The 23,320-nt window shown below is 46.8% G+C and overlaps 1 protein-coding gene across 1 annotated transcript in view; it reads left to right on the top strand.

The window, feature by feature from the left end:
- The window catches only part of COL4A6 (collagen type IV alpha 6 chain), a 278,502-nt gene that overhangs the window by 105,554 nt on the left and 149,628 nt on the right, over nucleotides 1-23,320 (top strand). The window contains 1 exon segment of the mRNA XM_048514719.1: nucleotides 649-732. Within this exon segment, the coding sequence (XP_048370676.1) occupies nucleotides 649-732 (84 nt within the window).

Here is a 23,320-nt window from a genome sequence, read left to right on the forward strand (position 1 = left end):
TAATTCCACACAGCTAAAACATCTCAAATGTCTCAAACATCTCCCCTTTGGGGAGGCTGGCCGCTGATGCCCCCCCCCCCCGTTAACATCTGTGGATCCTGCCGTCCCTCCCCTCTTTTAGGGGATTAGTTAGTAGGTCGCCTCTTGTTGTATTATTGATTGTATTTGATACTAATACGCTGCTTTTAATGGGGTTTTAATGATTCAAAGAATATAGAGCCATTTTATTATGGTTTGTTTAATTATTTGAGATGTATTGATTTTATTTTGTGCTCTATTCGTATATTCATGTTCACCGCCCTGAGCCCTTCGGGGGAGGGCGGTATATAAATATAATAAATAAATAAATAAAATAAATGACTGCTGGAAAGTGTGTCTGTGTGTGTGTGTGAGAGAGAGAGAGAGAGAGAGAGAGAGACTATTATCTCCAGTCACGGTGACTGGCAAAACAGAACAGTTGCTGTGTTTTTAAAAGCTGCACTTTGTGTTTTTTCTCTCCAGTAAATTTCAAAGCAGGCTTCGTGTATATTGCCAGCCTGCCCAAACGGTGATGAAATAAACCATTTCCCAGCACTTTTATATCTATGGAAGCATCAAGTTGCTTAATTCCCCCCCCCCCCTTTTCTCTCCCTCTTCTTCTTTTAACAGGGTGGGAAGAACTTTTATCAAGGACCATGCGGGGGTCGCGACTGCGGTGCCAGCTGCAGCTGCTTTCCAGAGAAAGGTGCCCGGGTAAGTCAGCGCTTTTATTTGGTGAAGAAAACCAGTCCTCGGGCGTCTTATCTCAGCTGTCCTTCTTTTAAGGCAAACAAAGTTAATAAGCTTAAGGCTCTGTCTGCTGACTTCGTGTCAGGCAAGGGAAGGGAGGCGGAACAGCTGCATCAGCACGCTAGCCCTGCCCAAGGCTTTGAAACCTCTTGGGAAGATTGTGGAGTTGTGGCCCCTACAGTGAGATTTTACCCAAGCCAGGCTTCTAACTGGGAAAAAAATGCCAGTTTGTATCACTGTCCTTGCATGAGAAGATCAGTGTGACGTACACCTAAATGTAACTGTTACTGTGACCTTTAATCGGCATAATTCAAATACACAAAATGAGTATATAACATGTGCAATGAACAACAAAATAATCTCTATAAGTAATGTCCAGTCATGCTATTCCATATAATAAAAGAAAGCGCTCATACAGATATGAAAATACAACACAGATAAAACAACCAGGCCAATTAAAATAGCATATAATCAATTAATACATTAGACTGGAATGTAATACAATAAATATAAGGGCAGCATTATCCAGCCAGTTAATTGGGTAGAGTTAGTTTTAGCACTACGCCACGTGGCGTAGTAGTTAAGTGCTTGCGCTGCCACTCACACGGTCAGGAGTTCGAGCCCCCTGTGGGTCAGATATCCTGGCAGCTGGCTGGCCGCTCTCGTGCCCCCTCAGCGCGCGACATCCCTGGCGCTGGAGAAAACGGCGCCTTTTGATGACCTCGCGCCTTAGAGGCTGCCAGGGATGCGGGAACGCTTCGGCACGCACCAAAGATGCCTTGGCTGAGGTAGCTGGCCGCGAGCAAAGCAGCAGCAAAGGTAAGTGGGGAAACGCTCTTAGAAAAGGTGTTTTCCCTTGTGACTCCTGCCGCAGTATCATGTCTCCTCTTACGACAGTGCCAAAGAGAAACTGCTCCTCCCAACCCTGAATTGCTGGGCAGAATCCTGCAGTCTGTGAGCGGAGTGGATTGCATTCCTTTACCTTCCACCCAGCAGTCCTTTCTAGCCTTGAGGAAGGTTGATTTCAGGAGTCACAAGAGGTGGAATGGGCTACAGCTCCGTGGTGGTAAAGTATCTGCTTGGCATGCAGAAAATCCCATGCTAGATCCCAGGCATCTCCTGTTGAACATACCAGGTAGAAGGGATGTGGAAGACCGTGGCATGCATAGGATCCCTGGGATCTACAGGTAAAAAGGTATAGGTGATGTGAAAGGGCCTGTATCTGGAGAACTGGAGAACTGCTACCAGTCTGAGTAGACAATACCAACTTTGATGGACTTGTGGTCTGGTTCACTGTAAGGCAGCATCATATGTTCATGGGCTCCCTTCCCTCGTTGTGGCATCCTGACCCAGGTGGGAGCCACAAAACTCAGACTGCTGAGCTTAGAGCAACAAGGGGAAGATCTTCATCCCACAACCCGTTTGACTGATTTACTCATTTTTAAAAATTTGCTAACTTTTGCAGTATAATTCTAGATCAGTATAGCAATTCAGTGCATTAAGAAGTAGCAAGTGGGGACAAACGCCCCAGGTGGACCCCCGTTCAATCATGTGGGGGGTTGCCCGGGACCACCGCCGGCTCAGGTAAGTGGGGCACAGGTGAGGGCGTAGCTATCATGGGGCGCAGGGGCGCCATTTTGCCCCGGGTGCCATTTCCCCCCACTACGCCTCTGGCATGAAGTGCTGGGAGTATAGCACTGAATTCAATGCACCTGAATGCTGGCACGCTACAGTGAGGTTTAAGAAGAGTTGAAAACAGGAGAAAATATTTTGCTTAAAAACGGGACAACGGGACACAAATGACTTTGTATGAAAACCTTTTTTAAAATCTGTAACCAGCCAGGAGCAAAAATGGTTGTGTCTGAAAAGACACAAAAAATCCGTCTGCAACCAGAAGCTAAAACAGATAATAAGGTCTGGTTGAAAGGGGTCACTGAGTCTCAGCCTCTGTTCTGAGGGGATTGCACTGTGTCTTATGATGTATGGATTAGAGATAATGAATGTAATTTTATTAATTACTGTTGTGCTTGTGTCACACCATCCAAGAAATATAAGATAAAATATCGGTCTCTGCCCCAAGGAGTGTACAGTTAAATGTTGACATTGAGGGTTCCTTTAGAGTCCCCTTTGACCCCTGGAAAGACTTCCTGAGGTCACAGGACCCAAGTGAATGAAGAGCCGTGCACTTTGGGAGAATGCAGTAAAAAGCATGCAAGGGATTGAAATTGCCCCTTTAGTTTGATTCCTTTCTCCCTCCTCATTACAGGACCCTGAGCAATACTCATTCCTCTGGGTCCCACAACTCTAGAGATAATTTTGCCCTGGGTCAAAATGGACTGCATCAGCAGAAATGGATAGGAACTTGGGGCAGGACAGCATTCCCTTGCAATATGCAGCTGTTGTTTTCTTTGAATAGGCCACATGTTTTGATGTTAGGTAGAGAACTAAGTACCACTTATGAATTTCCCATTTGAAATCTCACCAGTGGCGAAGCGGCAAGGGGGAAGGGGGGGCATTGTGCACCGGGCGCATGCCTGGGGGGTGGAAAATCCCTGTCGCAGTTATGAACTGCACCTTTCTGCTAGAACAAGGTCGATACCGCTTCAAAGCTTCGAAATGCGGACGCATCGAAACGACACCTCATCCGTTCAACCAATCAGGAGCCGCTTTTGTGGCATGCGCAGAACGGGAGAGTCGTGGCAGGCATGTAACTGTAAACTGTAAAAACTTTTTTAAAAAAACCAAACGCTCCCATTTCCCATGGTAACACAAGCTCCAATCACGATCGAGGAGCGAAACAGGCACCAAGATGATCCTGCCCACTTAGCTCGGTTCCAGGGGGCCAAGTAAGTTGCTGTGCGGACAGCCTGGAATCGCCCCCCACTGAAGGGAACCGAGTCGACCTTAGCTCCCTTCTGTAGTGCGGAAAGTCCCTCAGTGGCGCCTGGGTCAAATGCCCCCCCCTCCCCCCCAGATACACCATTGGCTGCTTGGATTGTGATGTAATCTTTGTTCTGTTTGGAGCATCATCTTTGTGTCTTTTTCCATTCCTGGAGTTCAGCCAGATTGTTTGAACTGACTGCACTGCTGTTGACCTTGTACTGTTCAAACACGACTGTCCAAACTCCTGCCTTTCCCTTTGTTATCATGTCACAAAAGCTTTAGGCTGTTTTCATTGCTGACCTGGGAACTTGGATGAACTTTAGCTTTATTTCTTACTCGAGCTGAAACTGTCAGGCCCGGGCATTGCTTTCGGGGGAAAAGAAAGTACTCTGCACAACAGAAGCCTGTTGACGATAAATGGCCTACATGTGTAGAAAGTCTGCAAACAAGAAGCTTCTGTAGCAGTAGGTCAGCTGGGGTTGGGAGATTTGGGAGGTGGAGCCTGGAAAGAAGAAAAAGAGTTTGGATGCATACCATGCCTTTCTCTCCTGTAAGGAGACTCAAGGTGGCTTACAAGCTCCTGTCCCTTCCTCTTCCCACAACAGACCCCTTGGGCCTTTCCCCACTTACCTTAAGCCCCGCACTACTTGAGGAGAGTAGTGCGGGGTCCCCCGGCACTCCCCACGAGAGGGGCGGCGACAGCGCAGCCGCCCCAATGCTGCCGCTGTCGCGCCCCCTCAGCGCAAGGCATCCCTGGCGCTCTTGCAAACGGCGCCTTTTGATGACCCCTTTGATGACGCCTTTTGATGACGCAGAGCGCGGGGTCGTGGGGATGCCCGGGCGCACGCCAGGGATGCCACGTGCTGGGAATTGCGCGCAGCGGCGGCGGCCGAGGGAAAAGTGGGGAAAGGCCCCTTGTGAGGTAGGCGGGACTGAGAGAGTTGGGAGAGAACTGTGACTAGCCCAAGGTCACCCAGCAGGAATGGAGGAGTGCAGAAACGCATCTGGTTCACCAGATAAGTCTCCGCCGCTCAGGTGGAGGAGTGGAGAATCAAACCCTGTTCTCCAGATTAGAATCCACCTGCTCTTAACTACTACACCGCACTGGCTTTCAGAGGGGAGTTTGGGGATAGGAGGGACCTTGGTAGGGTATAATGTCATGTAGTCCATCCTCCAAGTCAGCTGCCTACAAGGCAACTCCTGCCTCTGCCCCTCACCATGGTGTTCTTCTGATGCGAGACAGCATGGGTTGTGTGTTATTTGTATGCTCCCCAGCACCGTTTCAGGTTGGAAAAACAGCAGGTGGGAGAAGTGGAAATCCCTTATCTCCCTGTACAATGGCGGTCCCGTGGGACTGGAAGAAGAAGAGGAAGAGGAGGAGGAGGAGGAGGAGTAGTTTGGATTTATATCCCCCCTTTCTCTCCTGTAGGAGACTCAAAGGGGCTTACAATCTCCTTGCCCTTCCCCCCTCACAACAAACACCCTGTAAGGTGGGTGGGGCTGAGAGAGCTCCAAGAAGACTAACCCAAGGTAACTCAGCTGGCATGTGTTGGAGTACACAGGCTAATCTGAATTCCCCAGATAAGTCTCCACAACTCAAGCGGCAGAGCTGGTAATCAAACCCGGTTCCTCCAGATCAGAGTGCACCTGCTCTTAGCCACTGCTTTTAGCCACTACGCCACTGCTGCTCCAATGGGATCTCCCTCCTACAAAATGGTGGGATGTTCTTGGGGACTCTGTATTTTCTAGTTCAGCACTAGGACATAGTTCTCGTGGTGGGCTCCCCCAGTCGGGAGTCTGCAGGATTGAATGCTGCCCCATGCTTTCTGTCCTAGGTGACTTTATACTGTGGCTTTATCACTTCTGATTCCAGAGGCTGGCAATTGTGTTAAAAATTTGATTGCGAGTGCCAGCAGCACTGAGAGCTTAACATGTAGAAAAGTGAGACCGAAACGTCTTAAAGAGAAGTAAATAAAATAGAATGCAAGAGTGCCAGTGAAATGTGTATGATTTGCTTGTTCCTCAGGTTTGGGGTTATTGACAATTTAACAGCAGCTTTTCAAAGCCAGCCCAAACAATCTACTGATATTTAAAACATGGCTATCGGCACTGAGATGCAGCCTCACGTGAGGTCACTGGAAGCTTCCGGAAAGTCCTGAGAAGTTCACTGCTCTGATTCTGGAGGGGGCAGAATGCAGAAAGTGAATATAAATTTCCACAGTAAATAAAATCAATGAAAAATACTCTAGGCATATTTGTGCATAAAATTAATGTTGGCTTTAAATGGTAGAGGAAGCTAATAAAAGCTGTTCCCCGATCTCTCTGGGAATACCTGTGGATAGATTAATTGTAGCCCGGTACCTTTATCTCCTGATTGAGGCCCGGTGGCGTAGAGCAATCACCTTAGCTAGGTGTAATGCCCTGCCTTCCTCCTTTAGCCTTGGACGCCACCTTGGAATTCCACATAAAGAAAGGAAATGCCCGTGTGGCATGGGTTCTGTGGAAACAGTATCTCATATGCTGTTGGATTGTCCTTTTTATGAGATAGGTAGGAAGAAGCACATAATCCCCTTCCTGCATGGAAGTGAAGGCATTACAGATAAACAGAAGGTTAGATATCTTTTAAACAGCCACAACGACGAGCTGTTGGAAGCGGTGGCTAAATTTTTAAATGGTGTTATTTTAACTCGTCAGAAGTTGTAAAGGCTGTTATTATCTTGCAATGTTAATGTTAAACTATTTATATGCCATTAAAGGTATTCGAAATCAAAATCGAATTAGCTTTAAATGTGTTTAATGTATTTTGTGCAACCTAATGTATTTTAATGTATTTTGCAATGTAATATATTTTGAAAATTACAAAGCCCCAGTAACCATAACTATTTCAAAATGAAAAGCAAGTTAATTTGCATCAAAGCTTTGTATAACTAGAAATATGGAATTAACAGTCAACAGTACGTGCAACAAATAGTCTCTTTCTGAGTTCAGTTAAACAAATGGCTTCGCTCACCCATTTCTCTAATCTCTCAAGGTGCTGGATTCTTCCAAATTCACTCCTCTTGTAAAAAGGGGTTTTGTTTTGACAAACTTGACAGCTTAGTAATCAGACGATAGTTTGCAGCTGAAATATGTAGTGTGTCTTATTTCTTTCTCGAGCCAATAACTGTCCCAGGAAAAGGACAATTTAATTGGCAAAACTAAGGGCTGGGGGGAGAAACTTCTCCTCTTCCTCTCCTTTATATGTCGTTATAACCAGAATTTGGGTGGGCTGAGGGTGGACTGGCTATTTATTTCCTTTTTAAAACTGCTTGGAACTTCTGCTCATGGATCTCAGGAGCAGCAGTGGCGTAGGAGGTTAAGAGCTCGTGTATCTAATCAGGAGGAACCGGGTTTGATTCCCAGCTCTGCCGCCTGAGCTGTGGAGGCTTATCTGGGGAATTCAGATTAGCCTGTGCACTTCCACACACGCCAGCTGGGTGACCTTGGGCTAGTCACATCTTTTCGGAGCTCTCTCAGCCCCACCTACCTCCCAGGGTGTTTGTTGTGAGGGGGGAAGAGCAAGGAGATTGTAAGCCCCTTTGAGTCTCCTGCAGGAGAGAAAGGGGGGATATAAATCCAAACTCTCCTCCTCCTCCTCTTCCTCCTCATCTTGTTAGGAACTAAGTTTGCTGTGGTGGGACCGGAGAGGTTTTTGGAGCGTGTGCAAAAAGCCTCTTCCCAATCAGGGAGCTTATTACCAAGAAAGACTTGCGGAGGAGGGAGCAGGCGGCCTTTTCTCCTGACTCCACTGTTTCAGGGAACAGAAGTAGAGATTACACAGCATCACCCACACAGCTGGCTTTCCAGCAGGCCCGCTGCTCCGTCTTCTTTCATTTATCTGAAACGCTTGTGGAGCTTTCTTTGAGAAGCTCTCTCATAAGCAGTTTCCTGAGGCCTGTTGACTTATCTCTGGATTGCTCCCTAAATATCTTCTGAAGTATAAGCAGCACTGGCCCTCTCCCTGCCCCCCTCCGCCCCCATAAATGCAGATCCTATGAACTTATCTTTCCCTTTCTCAGGCTTTTGAGAAAAGATAGAGGGAGTCTAAGAAATGTTCCCACTGACTCAGCAATTCATAATAAGATGGCTTCCATCTTTATGTTTTTGGAAAGCATCCATGTCATCATTTCATTGTTGTCCTCTGCAACGTTCTGTCCAACATATTCACAGGAACTGTGGTTCATTAACTATCCTTCCACCAAAGTCTTCTTTCTTAGTTGCAAAATACCTGCTTTGGTTCCAGGTTCATTTCCTACCATCTCCAGCTGGAAGATCTCAGATTAAAAAACAGAAGAAGCCACATGTATAATTTATCAATTAATCTGTATAATGCATAGAATTAAATAAGCATAAGCATAAGCATTTTTATTGTCATTGTGCACGCACAACGAAATTGACAGCAGCATTCCTCGATGCACCCAATTTCAGACTCATACCCCATCCTCACTTTCCCCTTCCTCCACCCATCCCTACACAGCCCCAAACACATCAACACGAAGCCGCGGAGTTTAGCATAGCCACAGCTCTAGAGTAGACGCTGTCTCTAAGCCTCTTTGTCCTAGTTTTGATAGACCTGTATCGTCTACCAGATGGTAACAGTTCAAAAAGAGAGTGTGCTGGATGAGACGGGTCCCTCAGAATATTTTGGGCTTTTTTTAGGCTTCGGGAATTGTAGAGTTCTTCCAAGGAGGAGAGAGGGCAGCCGATAATCCTTTGTGCAGTAGTGATCACCCTTTGGAGCGCCTTCCTATCTGCCACTGTGCAACTGGAGAACCATACACAGATGCAGTAGGTTAAGACACTCTCTATAGCACAGCGGTAAAAGGACACCAGGAGTTTTCCATCCAGTTGTTGCTTCCTTAAAAGTCTCAGATAGTACAGTCTTTGCTGGGCCTTCTTAACCACTGCGGCAGTCTGTATGCCCCAGGTCAAGTCCTCTTTAATCATAATGCCCAGAAATTTAAAACTAGCCACCCGCTCTACTTGATCTCCATTTGTAGTCAAGGGCTGATTTTCTGAGTTATTCCTTCTATAGTCCACTATAAGCTCCTTTGTCTTGTTAGTATTAAGAACCAGGTTATTTTCCCTGCACCATAGGAGCAGTCGGTCCACCTCACTCCGATAGGCAGACTCATCCCCTCCAGAGATGAGCCCCACCACCGTTGTGTCATCGGCAAATTTGATGATGGTGTTACTATGATAGACAGGAGTACAAGCATATGTATAAAGGGTAATAATAAACAAGATGAACTCTCTCATTTTATTTTATGAACTTTTGTACCAGGCTTTTGGTCTTTGCAAAGATCTCAGATAGCAGCTATTGGGAAACACCTTGCTCTGCCTGGAACCTTAAAGCAGATACCCTCAGAATTTTTGAGTCGCTGAGCACTTTTCAGGAGAGAAATTCATCACAAAGCACTATCATTGTGCGTTCTTGGCTTTAACTAAGGCCCCTTCCGCACACACAAAATAATGCGTTTTCAAACCACTTTCACAACTGTTTGCAAGTGGATTTTGCTATTCCGCACAGCTTCAAAGAGCACTGAAAGCAGTTTGAAAGTGCATTATTCTGCGTGTGCGGAATGAGCCTAACTGTATTTTTCAAGTTATTAGTCTTTTATCATATATATACAGCAAAAGCTTGAGTTATTTTTCAAATTCTAAATAGCTTAAATTTTGATGTAAACTTGGATTTGATTGCCTACTAATCCTGCTTTTCCAGGCAAGAACTGCCTCCTAAAACAGCTAAAGTCAAACCTCCTGCCTGTGAGCTCCCAAAGGCACCTGGTGGGCCACTGCGAGTAGCAGAGTGCTGGACTAGATGGACTCTGGTCTGATCCAGCAGGCTAGTTCTTATGTTCTTATCAATTAAAATGTAATGCAGAATGCAGGCTATAGAGCGGGGTTTCTAGCTAGCTCTAAATCTAGGCCAGACAGTAATCACTAGCAAGATTATTTAGCGTTCTGTCAACATTTTAAAAACCCTGATATGTCCTTGACTTTCTGTTGCAGTTTCGTTTCCTTCCAGCTTCTCCGCCTTTTGTGCAGACTTAGCTTGCATCTTAGCTGTGTCTTGAAATTTCAACACAGCAGAATGTTCTTAGACTTCCTTGCTGCTCTTTGGTTTTAACCAGTGTGACGGAATTAAAATTTGGAAAGTCCCCTTTGCTGGATGTCTTCTGGTATTCCCATAAATATGCTCCCTGTTTTACCCCTTATTCTGGCTCATACATGAACTCTTGGTCATTATTGCTGGAGCCATGCGCACGTCAACCTTTTTAATGTCTAATATTAACCCCCAGAACTGGTTTATATATTTTCAAAGTCTATTTAAAAGAGACAATGAATCGGCCTTGCAGAACGACCTGACACCTCTCAGTCAGGTGGCTCCCTGGCCCTCAGTCTCAGAAATCAGACTATTAATTGCTCAGTTGAAACTGTATAAATCACCTGGCCCGGATCTAATGCCCCCAGATTTTTACAAAGCATTTCCGGACTGGTGGGCCCCCCTTCTGGGCGCTCTGTTTACTTTGGTTGATAGGTCAGGTACTATCCCAGGGTCTTGGGTAAATGCAATAATAACTCTGGCCCTTTTCACACGCAATAGGGAGAGCGGGTTGCAGGCTGGATAAAGGAACCTGCTCTCCCTCTTGCCCCGTTCGCACGCCTCCGTGCAGGCAGTGACTGGAGCCCGCAGAGGCAACGCGTGCTGCCGTCGCGCCTTCGCATGGAGGCGTGGCTTTTTCCAGCTACTCACCTCCCGTGCTGTGAAGACATGAGGGAGGGCAGGCATGGCCCCCACAGCCGTGCTGACTTCCCTGCAACCCCAGGTGGCTACAGAGACACTAAGGGGGGACTTGGAAAACCAGGAAGCACGGCCAAGGGCTTCCCTGGGCAGCCGTTCGCTCGTGCCAAACACATTAAAATAAAAGAACCGTGAATAGCGTGATTCTCAAATAACTTGTTTCGCAAGGGGGGGGGTTACGCGGGGCAGCCTTGCTTTAGGGGCGGGAGCCATGTGAAGTCCCCCCCGCCCGAAATGGGTTTTTTACCAGTATTATTCTGGATTAATTGGCCTGTGTGAAAAGGCCCATACATTCTCTATCTCCAGTAGTGGGATCCAAAAATTTTAGTAACAGGTTCCCATGGTGGCGGGATTCAAACTGTGGCGTAGCGCCAGTGGGGCTGGGCGGGGCACGACGGGGGCGTGACCGGGCATTCCGGGGTTGCGGCATTCCTGGGCGGGGCTGTGGCAAGGACGCAGCCGCTGCGCCGGCCCTTGGGCGGGAAACGAATGCACGCAGGCGCAGGCTGCCATGCACGCCGGTGCACCTCCTGCTAGACTGCTTCAAGTTCTGCGCGCTACTGCTGAGAGGAGGGGCGTAACTAAGGCAAAAATCACGTGGCAAAATCACCAATTAGTAACCCCCTCTTGGCACACACAAATAATTAGTAACCTACTCTCGGGAACCTGTGAGAACCTGCTGGATCCCACCTCTGTCTATCTCTGGCTTTATTGCTGGCTGGACTAAAGGGAATCAGAGGCTAGTCCCTGTATGAAATCATTATTTTTGCCAATGGATGGGCAGTCGCAATAGCAAAATAGTTTCCATATGGGCCATTGTGCAGCTTTCCACACCTATTTCCTGGCACCCACGTTTTCTTCCTGTTTTTGTCAGCTAAACCCCCACCCCCCCCCCAATTGTAGATTTATCACTATAGTGGATCAGCATCTTTACTCAGTGCTGACTATCCACCGAGTAGAAGAGAAGAGGAGGAGGAGTTTGGATTTATACCCTGCTTTTCTCGACCGTAAGGAGACTTGAAGCGACTTACAAGCTCCTCTCCCTTCCTCTCCCCACAACTGGTACCTTGTGAGGTTGGTGGGGCTGAGAGAGTTCGGAGCAAACTGTGACTAGCCCAAGGTCACCCGACAGATCTCATGTGGAGGAGTGGGGAAGCAAACCTGGTTCACCGGATTAGAGTTCGCCACGCATGTGGAGGAGTGGGGAATCAAACCCAGATCTCCAGATTAGAATCCGCCTGCTCTTAACCACTCCAACATGATGTCTTACCAAGTAGACTTCCCAACTTCTGGAAGGGACAGATTTGACAGGGTATTTCGTCCAGGGGCAAGCCAGGGCACCAAAGCCTATTCTCCCATGTACTTCCCACACAGACAAGGGGAAGGGGAAGAATTAGGACTAATAAAAGGAAAGACTTCTTCACGCAATGTGTGATTGGTGTTTGGAATATGCTGCCACAGGAGGTGGTGATGGCCACTCACCTGGATAGCTTTAAAAGGGGCTTGGACAGATTTATGGAGGAGAAGTCGATCTATGGCTCCCAATCTTGATCCTCCTCCGGATCTTGAGGATTGGTGGTAAAATGCCTCTGAAGCCAGACCAGGTGCTTGCAAGGAGCAGCAGCTTGGCAAGAAGGCCATTGCTTTCACCTCCTTCATGTGAGCTCCCAAAGGCACCTGGTGGGCCACTGCGAGTAGCAGAATGTTGGACTAGATGGGCTCTGGTCTGATCCAGCAGACTAGTTCTTATGTTCTTAAGGCCATTGCTTTCACCTCCTGCCTGTGAGCTCCCAAAGGCACCTGGTGGGCCACTGCGAGTAGCAGAATGCTGGACTAGATGGACTCTGGTCTGATCTAGCAGGCTCTTTCTTATGTTCTTAAGGCCATTGCTTTCACCTCTTGCATGTGAGCTTCCAAAGGCACCTGGTGGGCCACTGCGAGTAGCAGAGTGCTGGACTAGATGGACTCTGGTCTGATCCAGCAGGCTAGTTCTTATGTTCTTAAGGCCATTGCTTTCACCTCCTGCACGTGAGCTCCCAAAGGCACCTGGTGGGCCACTGCGAGTAGCAGAATGCTGGACTAGATGGACTCTGGTCTGATCTAGCAGGCTCTTTCTTATGTTCTTAAGGCCATTGCTTTCACCTCCTGCATGTGAGCTCCCAAAGGCACCTGGTGGGCCACTGCGAGTAGCAGAGTGCTGGACTAGATAGACTCTGGCCTGATCTAGCAGGCTCTTTCTTATGTTCTTAAGGCCATTGCTTTCACCTCCTGCCTGTGAGCTCCCAAAGGCACCTGGTGGGCCACTGCGAGTAGCAGAGTGCTGGACTAGATGGACTCTGGTCTGATCCAGCAGGCTAGTTCTTATGTTCTTATGTTCTAAGGGTTAGTGGTCAAAAATCAGATCTAGTGCAAAGGTTTTTAAAAACCCTACTAATTTCCTTCATGATGATCAGATCAGAGTGGGCCTCCAGTGTCTCCTTCAATAAGGTGAGCGTTTCCATCCTAACGGAAACAACCTACAATAAAGTCAGCCCATATCCTCCATTATAAGGAAAAAAAAACCCACTTGGCAGCCAGTTCAAGGGGGAAAGTTTCATGATGCCACGTAAACCGGCTGTTTGGCCATCCTGCCCCTTGAAACCAGCATCCCCACAACCTCTGCTATCTTTTTCACCCATCCTTTGAACTTTCAGGGGCAAGCTTACACCCCCATCCAAGAGCCAAGCACCTGACCGCAGCACCGTGCCCGCGCCCAGCTGCTGCTCCCAAAGAGGTTTCCAGGTGACACAGGGAGTCTTGACAAGTGAAAAACCTCCCTGCCTCTGAGAAGCCTCTATGGGGCTCAGTAGAGTTTCACCGCCCAAAAGGGTGGCATGAGTCTCCATTTCCCGCTGCCAGCCTAACGCTGTAAATGGCTGGGAGGCCTGCCCTAGTGGTGATGGCCGCTAACCTGGGTAGCTTTAAAAGGGGCTTGTACAGATTTATGGAGGAGAAGTCAATCTGTGGCTACCAATCTTGATCCTCCTTGATCTGAGATTGCAAATGCCTTAGCAGACCAGGTGCTCTGGAGCAGCAGCAGCAGAAGGCCATTGCTTTCACCTCCTGCATGTGAGCTCCCAAAGGCACCTGGTGGGCCACTGCGAGTAGCAGAGGGCTGCAGTGGCGTAACTAGGCAAACTGGAGCCCTGGGCAAAACCTGAGTTTGATGCCCCCCCAGGCGTGTGCCCAGCGCAACACACACACCCCCGACCCCTTATAGTTACGCCCAGTGGCGTATCTAGGCAAAATGGAGTTTGGTGCCCCCCCCCCGGCAGCCGCCCTCCCCCACCGTGACCAAGCAATGATTTTTTTCCACCAGGTCGTTTCAAAGTCACCATCACATTATAGAACATGCCCCAACTCACAAATATGAACACAGCAATAGGCCATGCCACACAGCAGAAATAATTTTTTTTGGAAAACATTTTCAAAATGCTTTCAAAATGTTTTATTATTGCTATGAAAACATTTTATGGTGTATCCAGTCCCCCAATTGGGGGAAACAGCATCACTTTCAATGTTATTTAAACTGGGAACCCCAGATTCTCCCTTTAAGGTGGATTTAAAAGGAGAATCTGGGCTCCCTAGTTTAAACTAGGAATTAAGCTGGAATCCACCCCCAAACAGCATCATTTTCAATGGTGTTTAAACTGGGGAGCCCAGATTCTCCTTTTAAATCCACCTTAAAGCTTATTAGCTCCCATTGGAAACAATGGGGAATGGGGCACCCCCTTTGGGAGTCTATAACTTTGGACTCCCTGAACCAAACCTCACCAAACCTGGGTGATAACATCAGGAGAGTCTCCTGAAACATCCCTGGTAGCTTAAAAACTGCACCCCCTGCAGGCCAAAAACAGAAAACCCACTAAAATACCAAAAAACCACAAACGAACCCTGCATTTTTGGCGCCCACCACAAGGGGACGCCCTGGGCAACTGCCCACTTTGCCCAATGGGCATTACGCCCCTGGAGTGCTGGACTAGATGGACTCTGGTTTGATCCAGGAGGGTCTTTCTTATATTCTTACACCAGCAGTGGGAGCTCTATCCCAGCGCTGGGGGGGGGGGGGATGGGGGATGTGATGGTGGGTCCCAGTCATTGCGATTAAAAAAAACCCCAATGGGCTTCCCAGTCATTGCGATTAAAAAAAACCCCCTGTTTTGATGAGATAGGGGAACTTTTTGATAACGTTAGACTTCTAATCCATAACAAATGCTAAGCTTCTCAATATTTGTCATTGAGGCTTAGCTCTAGCCAATAAAGAGATCAGGGTATCTTTTCCTCCCAAACATTAATGAGAGGGAGGGAAAACTGTGCTTTTATTTGGGGATGGAACGGTCTTCAAAGTTTAAAAAAAATATCTTGACCATCTGTTAGCTGTTATTTGAAATGGTTTTGGCACAATTTCAGGTGAAAATGAGGTAATAGCAAGTCAAACAAACTCACTATGCCAATGTTTTTTTTATTAACCACCACTGAAACCTACTCTTTGTTATTTCCAACATCGGGAACGCCTGCCAAATGGGGCATTAAGCAATTAGTCTACATTTCCTCTCTTCCACTTGGAACAGTGAGTCCCGGCCATTAGTTGGGCCAGGGAGCAGTGTTTTAGTTACCTTGCAGCTGTTAAACCCCACCAGATGCAAGGGGTGCGCGATCAAGACCGGACCTGTATCCACGTAGGCCGTGGCAATAGCTAAAACCTGGACAGTGTTTTCAAAGCCGTCTCAAGAGCTTCAGGCGTTGTTGGTCTTATCTTGCTTCCAAACATCTGGGAATTCGTGTCATGATGACTCTTCTAGGAAAGATCCACGTGTTGACCCTTTGGTCATGTCAGGACTTGAAATAAAACTCAGTGTGCTTGGAACCTTCTCTTCAAGCAGCTGTGCTAGAGGTCAGCTGTTGGACTACCCACCCAAGTAACTTGCCTCTCTTTAATGGGAGCCCATTGTGCTGTGGTGGGCACTTTGAGTCTGTCTGTACAGTACAAACGAATGCCCAGCTCCTTGGCTGCTTTACAGCCAACATAGCAAGCTGTATGACTCTCTGGCAGTTGGCTGGATAATAGTTCTTTCGTCCACCCGCCCATGTGCCCCAAAATGTATTACATTGGGAAACTGATTAGTATCTTGGCTAAAGGGGATTGTACCATCCCTGCAGCTGCTTACAGATGGTTTATCTGAGCTTAGACCAGATTTAAAATGCTATCCGTCCCACACTAAATGAGAACATCTTGAAATGGCCTCCAGGCCTGGTTGTCAGACTGTGATTTCTGGTGCCCGTCCAGATAGTCTGCAGAGCTGCTTCTGGAACGTTGATAAGCCATCTGTTGCTTTTCAAATGCTCGCGTCTTCCTAGGGAAATGAATTCTGTCCTTTTTACGTGAATCTAGATGGACTCAGTAGAAAAGAGAGACATATCCGGGTAGCTGCCTTCAGTTGGTTTCCGATTTCTGCAAGTCACACCCTGTTGCATTGTCCAGTGCAGGGGTCTGCAACCTACGGCTCTCCAGATGTTCATGGACTACAAATCCCATCAGTCCCTGCCAGCATGGCCAATTGGCAGGGGCTGATGGGGTTTGTAGTCCATGAACATCTGGAGAGCCGCAGGTTGCAGACTCCTGGTCTGGTGGTCCCATTCTGTTGACTGTATGGATTTATTCTGTGTAGTCCTCCTTAAGTCCCAGTGATAAAGTTGGACTAGAAATAACATAAACAAATAGGATGTCACGTTCCCTAGACGTGAAGAGCCACTAACTGCATCACCCTTGACCTCTGCATCTTTTATTATTTTAAAGCACTGGATTAGGATTTTGAAGGCCTGGGTTCGAATCCTCACTCTGCTATGAAGCACACTTCCTAATTTTGGACCCGTCACTCTGTCTCTCATCCTAACCCACCTGACAGGGAGCAGCAGTGGCGTAGGAGGTTAAGAGCTCGTGTATCTAATCTGGAGGAACCGGGTTTGATTCCCAGCTCTGCCGCCTGAGCTGTGGAGGCTTCTCTGGGGAATTCAGGTTAGCCTGTACACTCCCACACATGCCAGCTGGGTGACCTTGGGCTAGTCACAGCTTCTTGGAGCTCTCTCAGCCCCACCCACCTCACAGGGTGTTTGTTGTGAGGGGGGAAGGGCAAGGAGATTGTCAGCCCCTTTGAGTCTCCTACAGGAGAGAAAGGGGGGATATAAATCCAAACTCTTCTTCTTCTTCTCATTGTGAGAATAAAAGTGGGGAAGGGAGAGCCCTCCAGCTCTTTAGAAGAACGATGGTATAAAGATTGATCAGCTAGATTATTCTTTTCCAGGGAAAAGGGCTGAAGAATTGTAGTCCCACTGGCCTCAGTCACGGCAGGCCAAAAATTCCTCTTTTGTAGTTTTTCTCCATTTGGTTACTTAACTGCCCCAGGGAAGCCAGGCATGAATTAACTGTGATCTTCTCCACACAAGTGGCTGTGTTAGTGGGCTATCCAATGCAGGCTGTAATGCACATGATCTTTAGTTTCCCCAGGTTGTATAGAGGGGCCCTCTGATCCTGTTTATTCCTTTGTCATCTATTTAACAATGCTCCTGTTTCTTGAGATCCTATCCCCTCTCTTATTCTACTACTACTTGTAGTCAATAATTACCCTAGACCTCAGCTGAAGAAAGAACTGTATTCTTAGTGATTTATCTTTCCTGGACATCTTGGTGGCTATTTTTAAAGCAGAAAGCTTTTTTCTTTTTTCTTGCTGAGAGATCTTTGCTAATAAGAAAGAAGATGCTAAAGTAGATTGTTAACTGTGGGGCCCCTGAAAGCTTTTCTTTTTTTGATTCTTCTTCCTTTGCTGGCCGAAATGTCCGCGATTATGTTATGCAACCATGAATGGAAGGTACAGCAAGAAAACTGGGGCCCTTTCCCCACTCACTGTTTGCTGCGCGCTACTCTCGCCAAGTAGCGCGGGGTCCAACTGCACTCCCCACTACAGGGGCGGCTACAACGCAGCCGCCCCGACTCTGCTGCTCTTGCGCCCCCGCCCCCCCAGCGCGGGTCATGCTGGCGCTGCTCAAAACGGCGCCTTTTCATGACCCGCGCAGGGCACGGGGCAGTGGGGAAGCCCGGGGAACACGACCTTCGCGCTAAAAAGGTCCTGGACCAGACGAAACGGATGTCATTTTAAAAGTGGGGAAACGGCCTAAATCAAATTCCTTTGACCAATTCAGGAGTATATATGAATTCAGGAGTTGGAACTCTTTTGTCCCCAGGAGAGATACTAGTAAGGTTGCTGCCTGTTCTGGGTTAGGAAATACCTGCAGATTTTGGAGGCGGAGCCTAAGGAGGGTGGGATTGAGAGAATGGAAGGACTAATATCTATATACCGTGTTTCCCCCAAAATAAGACAGGGTCTTATATTAATTTTTGCTCCAAAAGATGCGTTAGGGCTTATTTTCAGAGGGTGTCTTATCTTTTTCCATTTATCTTTTTCCATTTTGCACCCCCCACGAGGCAAGATCAGCTGCGCCGGGGAATCTATAACTAGGGCTTATTTTTAGAGTAGGGCTTATATTTCAAGCATCCTCCAAAAATCCCCAAAAAATCATGCTAGGGCTAGGGCACTACACCACTGTGCAGGACTGGAAATATCTGAACTTTCCCATCCACATAGCAGCTATCATGGATTTGCTGCCACTTCCCCCAAACTTTTCAGCATAGCAAGCTTGGGAAAGATTGGCAAAATGTTGAGGAAACCCCAGGAGGCGTACAAATGTACCTCAGGGCTGTGGAGAAGCCCTTGTTCCCTATTGCAACAAGTCAGGGTAAACAACCCATGTGCACATGGCCTCTGGAAAGCAGCAGAGTAATGGAACCGCCCAGTTAGACGGGCCAGGAAGGTGGCCAAAAACCAAAACTCCAGCCCATGCCAGAAGCAAACCCCATCCAGAAACAATGGCTGAGCCAGAAGACAAACCTAATTAGGTTCTGAGGAAGTTCACCAGCCATACAGCCCGCAGCCAAATAAAGTTCATAGTAAAATGTTTCATCCAGATTGTTTGCTAGGGTGCCAATTGGCTCGGAACAAAGAGAATGACTGGATCTTCCTAGAAAACAGTGCGGAGTACCTTTTGATGCAAAGCGAGAGTGTTCCTAAAGAATGGGAAACTTCAGATTATCACCATGACGAACACATGTTGGTCTAGCCGTGGCATTTTTATCCTAAATAAGGTCTGCAAAAATTCTCAGAGTTGCTTTTCAAGGTGAGTTTTCTTAGAACACGTTAAGCGAATGGATTTAACAATGAAGGGAAACCTTGTACAGGTATTTAATGTGTGAGAACGTACGTAATCTTCGTGCATGGTTTTGTTTTTCAGTCTAAACAACAGGAATATTAACGTACAAAAAGAGGCTCTGTATCTCAGAACGTTTTCTGGGCTTTGTTTGATCCTTAGTCTGTCTTGGTAACTAAATGATTGTTTCTTTGACATGGTTTAAATGTCACAGTTTCCACTTCGGATGTGAAGATTATCTTTGTCTTCTCACGGCCACACATTGATTCTGCAATTTTTCTCCCGGGAAATTAATAATTCTCCCCCCACCCCACCCCAAGTTTGTTCTGGTTGTTGGTTGTTCACAGGATGGTTCTGAAATAGTTTTCCCATAATGTTCTTGTTTACACAATCTTGTAAAGTTTAGATCAGATAGGACACACGTTTTGGCTTCATTCTTTTATCTCCTTGCGGAATTGGCCTCCTTTAAGTACAGAACCCACTGAGGCTGAATCGCTGTTAACATCTTTAAGGTTCAGAAACTTTTAAATCCAATTAATTCTGTAGGATGTTGTCAAACCTGACCTAGCTCTGTACAAATGTTAACTGGGAAGATTTAGACAACAGCTCCTCTGCTTTGGGAAGTAGAAAACACTGCTGTATGGCCCTCAGCAGTGATTTGAAAGGTATAATGTGGCTAAAACTTATAGGGACAGCTTCTGGACTGGATCTGTGTGAGGAAATCCACAACAATACACATACCCTGTGTTTCCCCGAAAATAAAACAGGGTCTTTTATTAATTTTTGCTCAAAAAGATGCGTTAGGGCTTATTTTCAGGGGATGTCTTATTTCAGCCGCTGAGGCTGAATCGCTGTTAAAATCTTTAAGGCTCAGAAACTTTTAAATCCAATTAATTCTGTAGGATGTTGTCAAACCTGACCTAGCTCTGTACAAATGTTAACTGGGAAGATTTAGACAACAGTTCCTCTGCTTTGGGAAGTAGAAAACACTGCTGTATGGCCCTCAGCAGTGATTTGAAAGGTATAATGTGGCTAAAACTCATAGGGACAGCTTCTGGACTGGATCTGTGTGAGGAAATCCACAACAATACACATACCCTGTGTTTCCCCGAAAATAAGACAGGGTCTTTTATTAATTTTTGCTCAAAAAGATGCGTTAGGGCTTATTTTCAGGGGATGTCTTATTTTTCCCCCCATGATTTTGTGCTTCCCACGTGACCAGATCAGCTGCGCTGGGGAATCTGTAACTATGGCTTATTTTTGGAGTAGGGCTTATATCTCAAGCATCCTCCAAAAATCCCAAAAAACCATTCACAGACAGACAGACAGACAGACAGACAGAAAATTGTTGCTATTTTTAAAAGTTACACCTGGCAAAGTAAGAGAGAATACTAAAGATGCCCCCCCCCCCAGTGGTGGGATCCAAAAATTTTAGTAACAGTTTCCAATGGTGGTGGGATTTAAACTGTGGTGTAGCGCCAATGGGGCTGGGCGGGGCACGACAGGGGCGTGACGGGGCATTCCGGGGGCGGGGCAGTGGCAAGGATGCAGCCGCTGTGCCGATCCTTGGGCCGGAAACGAATGCACGCAGGCGCAGGCTGCCACACACGCCGGTGCACCTCCTGCTAGACTGCTTCAAGTTCTGCGTGCTACTGCTGAGAGGAGGGGTGTAACTAAGGCAAAAATCACTTGGCAAAATCACCCATTAGTAACCCCCTCTCAGCACACACAAATAATTAGTAACCTACTCTCGGAAACCTGTGAGAACCTGCTGGATCCCACCTCTGCCCCCCCCCCCCCATAGTATTGTACAGAAGATAGATGAATTCAAGATCAATGTGGGCATTATTCACTTCTAACCAATAGCTGATCAATATGCATTCCAGGAGTAATGGTGTAATTTAACATGACATGTCTGGATATTGCATTAAGCCACTATTGTGTCTGCGAACCCGATTGCAACTTGAGATCTGCAATATAAAATTATGGTTACTTATGCTTTTAGGTAAAATTATGTATCTCCCAGCATTTGACTGCACTGAATTCAACTCTTCACCCTCTATTTTTTTAAATGGTGGCAAGTTTGAAGCGGTGCCAAAAAATCTGCATTTTTCAGGGTTCTTCATCTCCTTTGAATTGCTGCCATTTTTCGGCCAAAAATACATCTCAAAAAAGCCAAAATGCCTTTTTAAAGATTAATTTTGAGTTCAGCTTTTTCCAGATGCACAGCCCTAATAATGATTATATAAGGAATGTTGCATCAGCCAGTGTAGAGTTAAATTTTAATTTATTTATCCAGCCCATCCTGCAAAAGCTTTCCAATATTGCAACAAAAATTGCACTCAGTGGCTTACTCTTTTAAAAAAGTGTTTACATTATTATTATTTTAGCACCAAAACATTTGTATTCAATTATTTCTACTAATGTCTTATATAGGGGTCACAGCCAAAACCTAATATTGTAAATATATAATTGAGGGACCATGAAAAGAAAAGTAAAATAAAGCTTCATCAGTAACTCAGGGCATTTTCCCACTTGCCACCCCCCCCCCCCCCCCCCCGGTATGCTGCGCGCTATCATTTCTGGCGCGCGCCCAGGCTTCCCCACGACCCCGCGGGGTCATCAAAAGGCGCAGTTTGGAAGAGCGCCAGGAATGACGCGCTGAGGGAGCGTGACAGCGGCAGCATTCTCGCTGCCCCTGTAGTGGGGAGTGCCGGGGGACCCCGCGCTACTTGCCTACAGTAGCGCGGGGCAGAAGGTAAGTGGGAAAACGCCCTCAGACAACTTAGCATTGAGAAACAAATGAGTTTAATTCTTTCAAATGTCAATTACAATCAACTGAAAGAACTACCTTTATATTCTGGTACAGTTTTACAGTATGGTTCTATTAAGCTTTAGTGTAACATCAACTTTTTCTCCAGCAAATGTAATCAAACTTTTTTCAACAGCAAACACTGTTATAAATGCAGTTTTAAGGTACAGATACACAGGACTATATGCAGACTCCAGAGGTGGTTTGGGCTGACCAGATTTAGGTTCCAGTTCGAGAATTTTGTGACACTCTAAGATTGACTACTGATATGTAGAAACTATCTCTTAGACTAGAGATACATCCTAGACTAGAGCTCCCCAACACTGCTACAGCTTATGGTCGCCTTTGCAATTCTGACATAGGATGGTGAGCGCGTCCACAGAATGGCTGACACAAAATGACTACCTTGGGAGGTGAAGCCAGCTACAAAATGGCTTCCATAGCTTGCGTTCAGTGACACAGGGAAGATCCTTGTGCAGCTGCTGCCAAAGCAACATTTTAAAAAACCTGCACAGCCGATCAAATCCACAATGGCCAATCAGAAACCTTGCAGACCTAGCTCCACCCACAAAATGCTTGATGGGGCCCAAAAAAGGCGTCAGTGGACATCAGGGTGTTCATAGACATCATGTTGGGGACCCCAGTCCTGGACTTCCTGTTATAGTTTAATGTCTTCTCTACCTTTTGTGGAATCACCTTGAAACTTAGCTCTGTCTTGAAATTCCAGCATCAGCCATTATGAAAGCGATGGCGAACCTATGGCACGGGTGCCAGAGGTGGCACTCGGAGCCCTTTCTGTGGGCACACACACAGAGTTCGTCATGTGGGGGGCAGAAAATCACCCCCCACACACACACACACACACACATCTAGACTGGCCTGGGCCACTGAGCACAACGTGCGTGCACCGCAGTGAGCAGGGATGACTCGGCTGGCAGGCCTGGTGCCTGTGCTCCAGGTGGCTGCTGCCCGAGGTGGGGGGCGCAGAGGAGGCAGAGATGCTAGAGAGGCACAGAGCGGTGCACCCAGGACTTGCTGGAGGCAAGAGCATGTTGGCCCCTGCTCGAGTGGGTGGGGCGGATGAAGAGAGAGCCAGCTGTTTTTTCTAAACTAAAACCTCAGTATTCAGATTAAATTGCCGTGTTGGCACTTTGCGACAAATAACTGGGGTTTGGGTTGCAATTTGGGCACTCGGTCTTAAAAAGGCTCGCCATCACTGCATTATGAGCTACAGGCAGCTGAGTATCAAGAGGGCAGCCGTGTTGCAGCCAGTGTTGATCTTAGTGGAAACCAGATTTACTCCTGGATTGTTTCTTGGTCATTTATTGATTCCAGCTGTGAAAACGTAACTGCACTAAACAGCGCTGACCTTGTGTTGATTTAGAATTTTCTCACAATGGATTTATTATGCCCTAAATCAATTTGTTATATCTCCTAAGGGTCTTCAGTATGTTTTGCACATAAAATAGGTTAGGAGGACATTCCAGGGGGTGTTTAGTGTGCATCTCATCTGTGGGCATGGTTTTTTTCTTTCCTTTTGGCAAAGGGGTTACAACTATGATAAATCAGATCATTAAAAAAAAAGATAATGAAGGAGAATCCCACAGGTAAAGGTTCACATTACACCAAGAGGACAGTTGTTTGCTACAGCTGTCTTCTTCAGTCACTGGACAAGAACTCACAATACATGACTTTTGGGTCGATCCCGCACTTGG

This window comes from Sphaerodactylus townsendi, linkage group LG13 (assembly GCF_021028975.2).
Source record: "Sphaerodactylus townsendi isolate TG3544 linkage group LG13, MPM_Stown_v2.3, whole genome shotgun sequence".
In the NCBI taxonomy this organism is placed as follows: domain Eukaryota; kingdom Metazoa; phylum Chordata; class Lepidosauria; order Squamata; family Sphaerodactylidae; genus Sphaerodactylus; species Sphaerodactylus townsendi.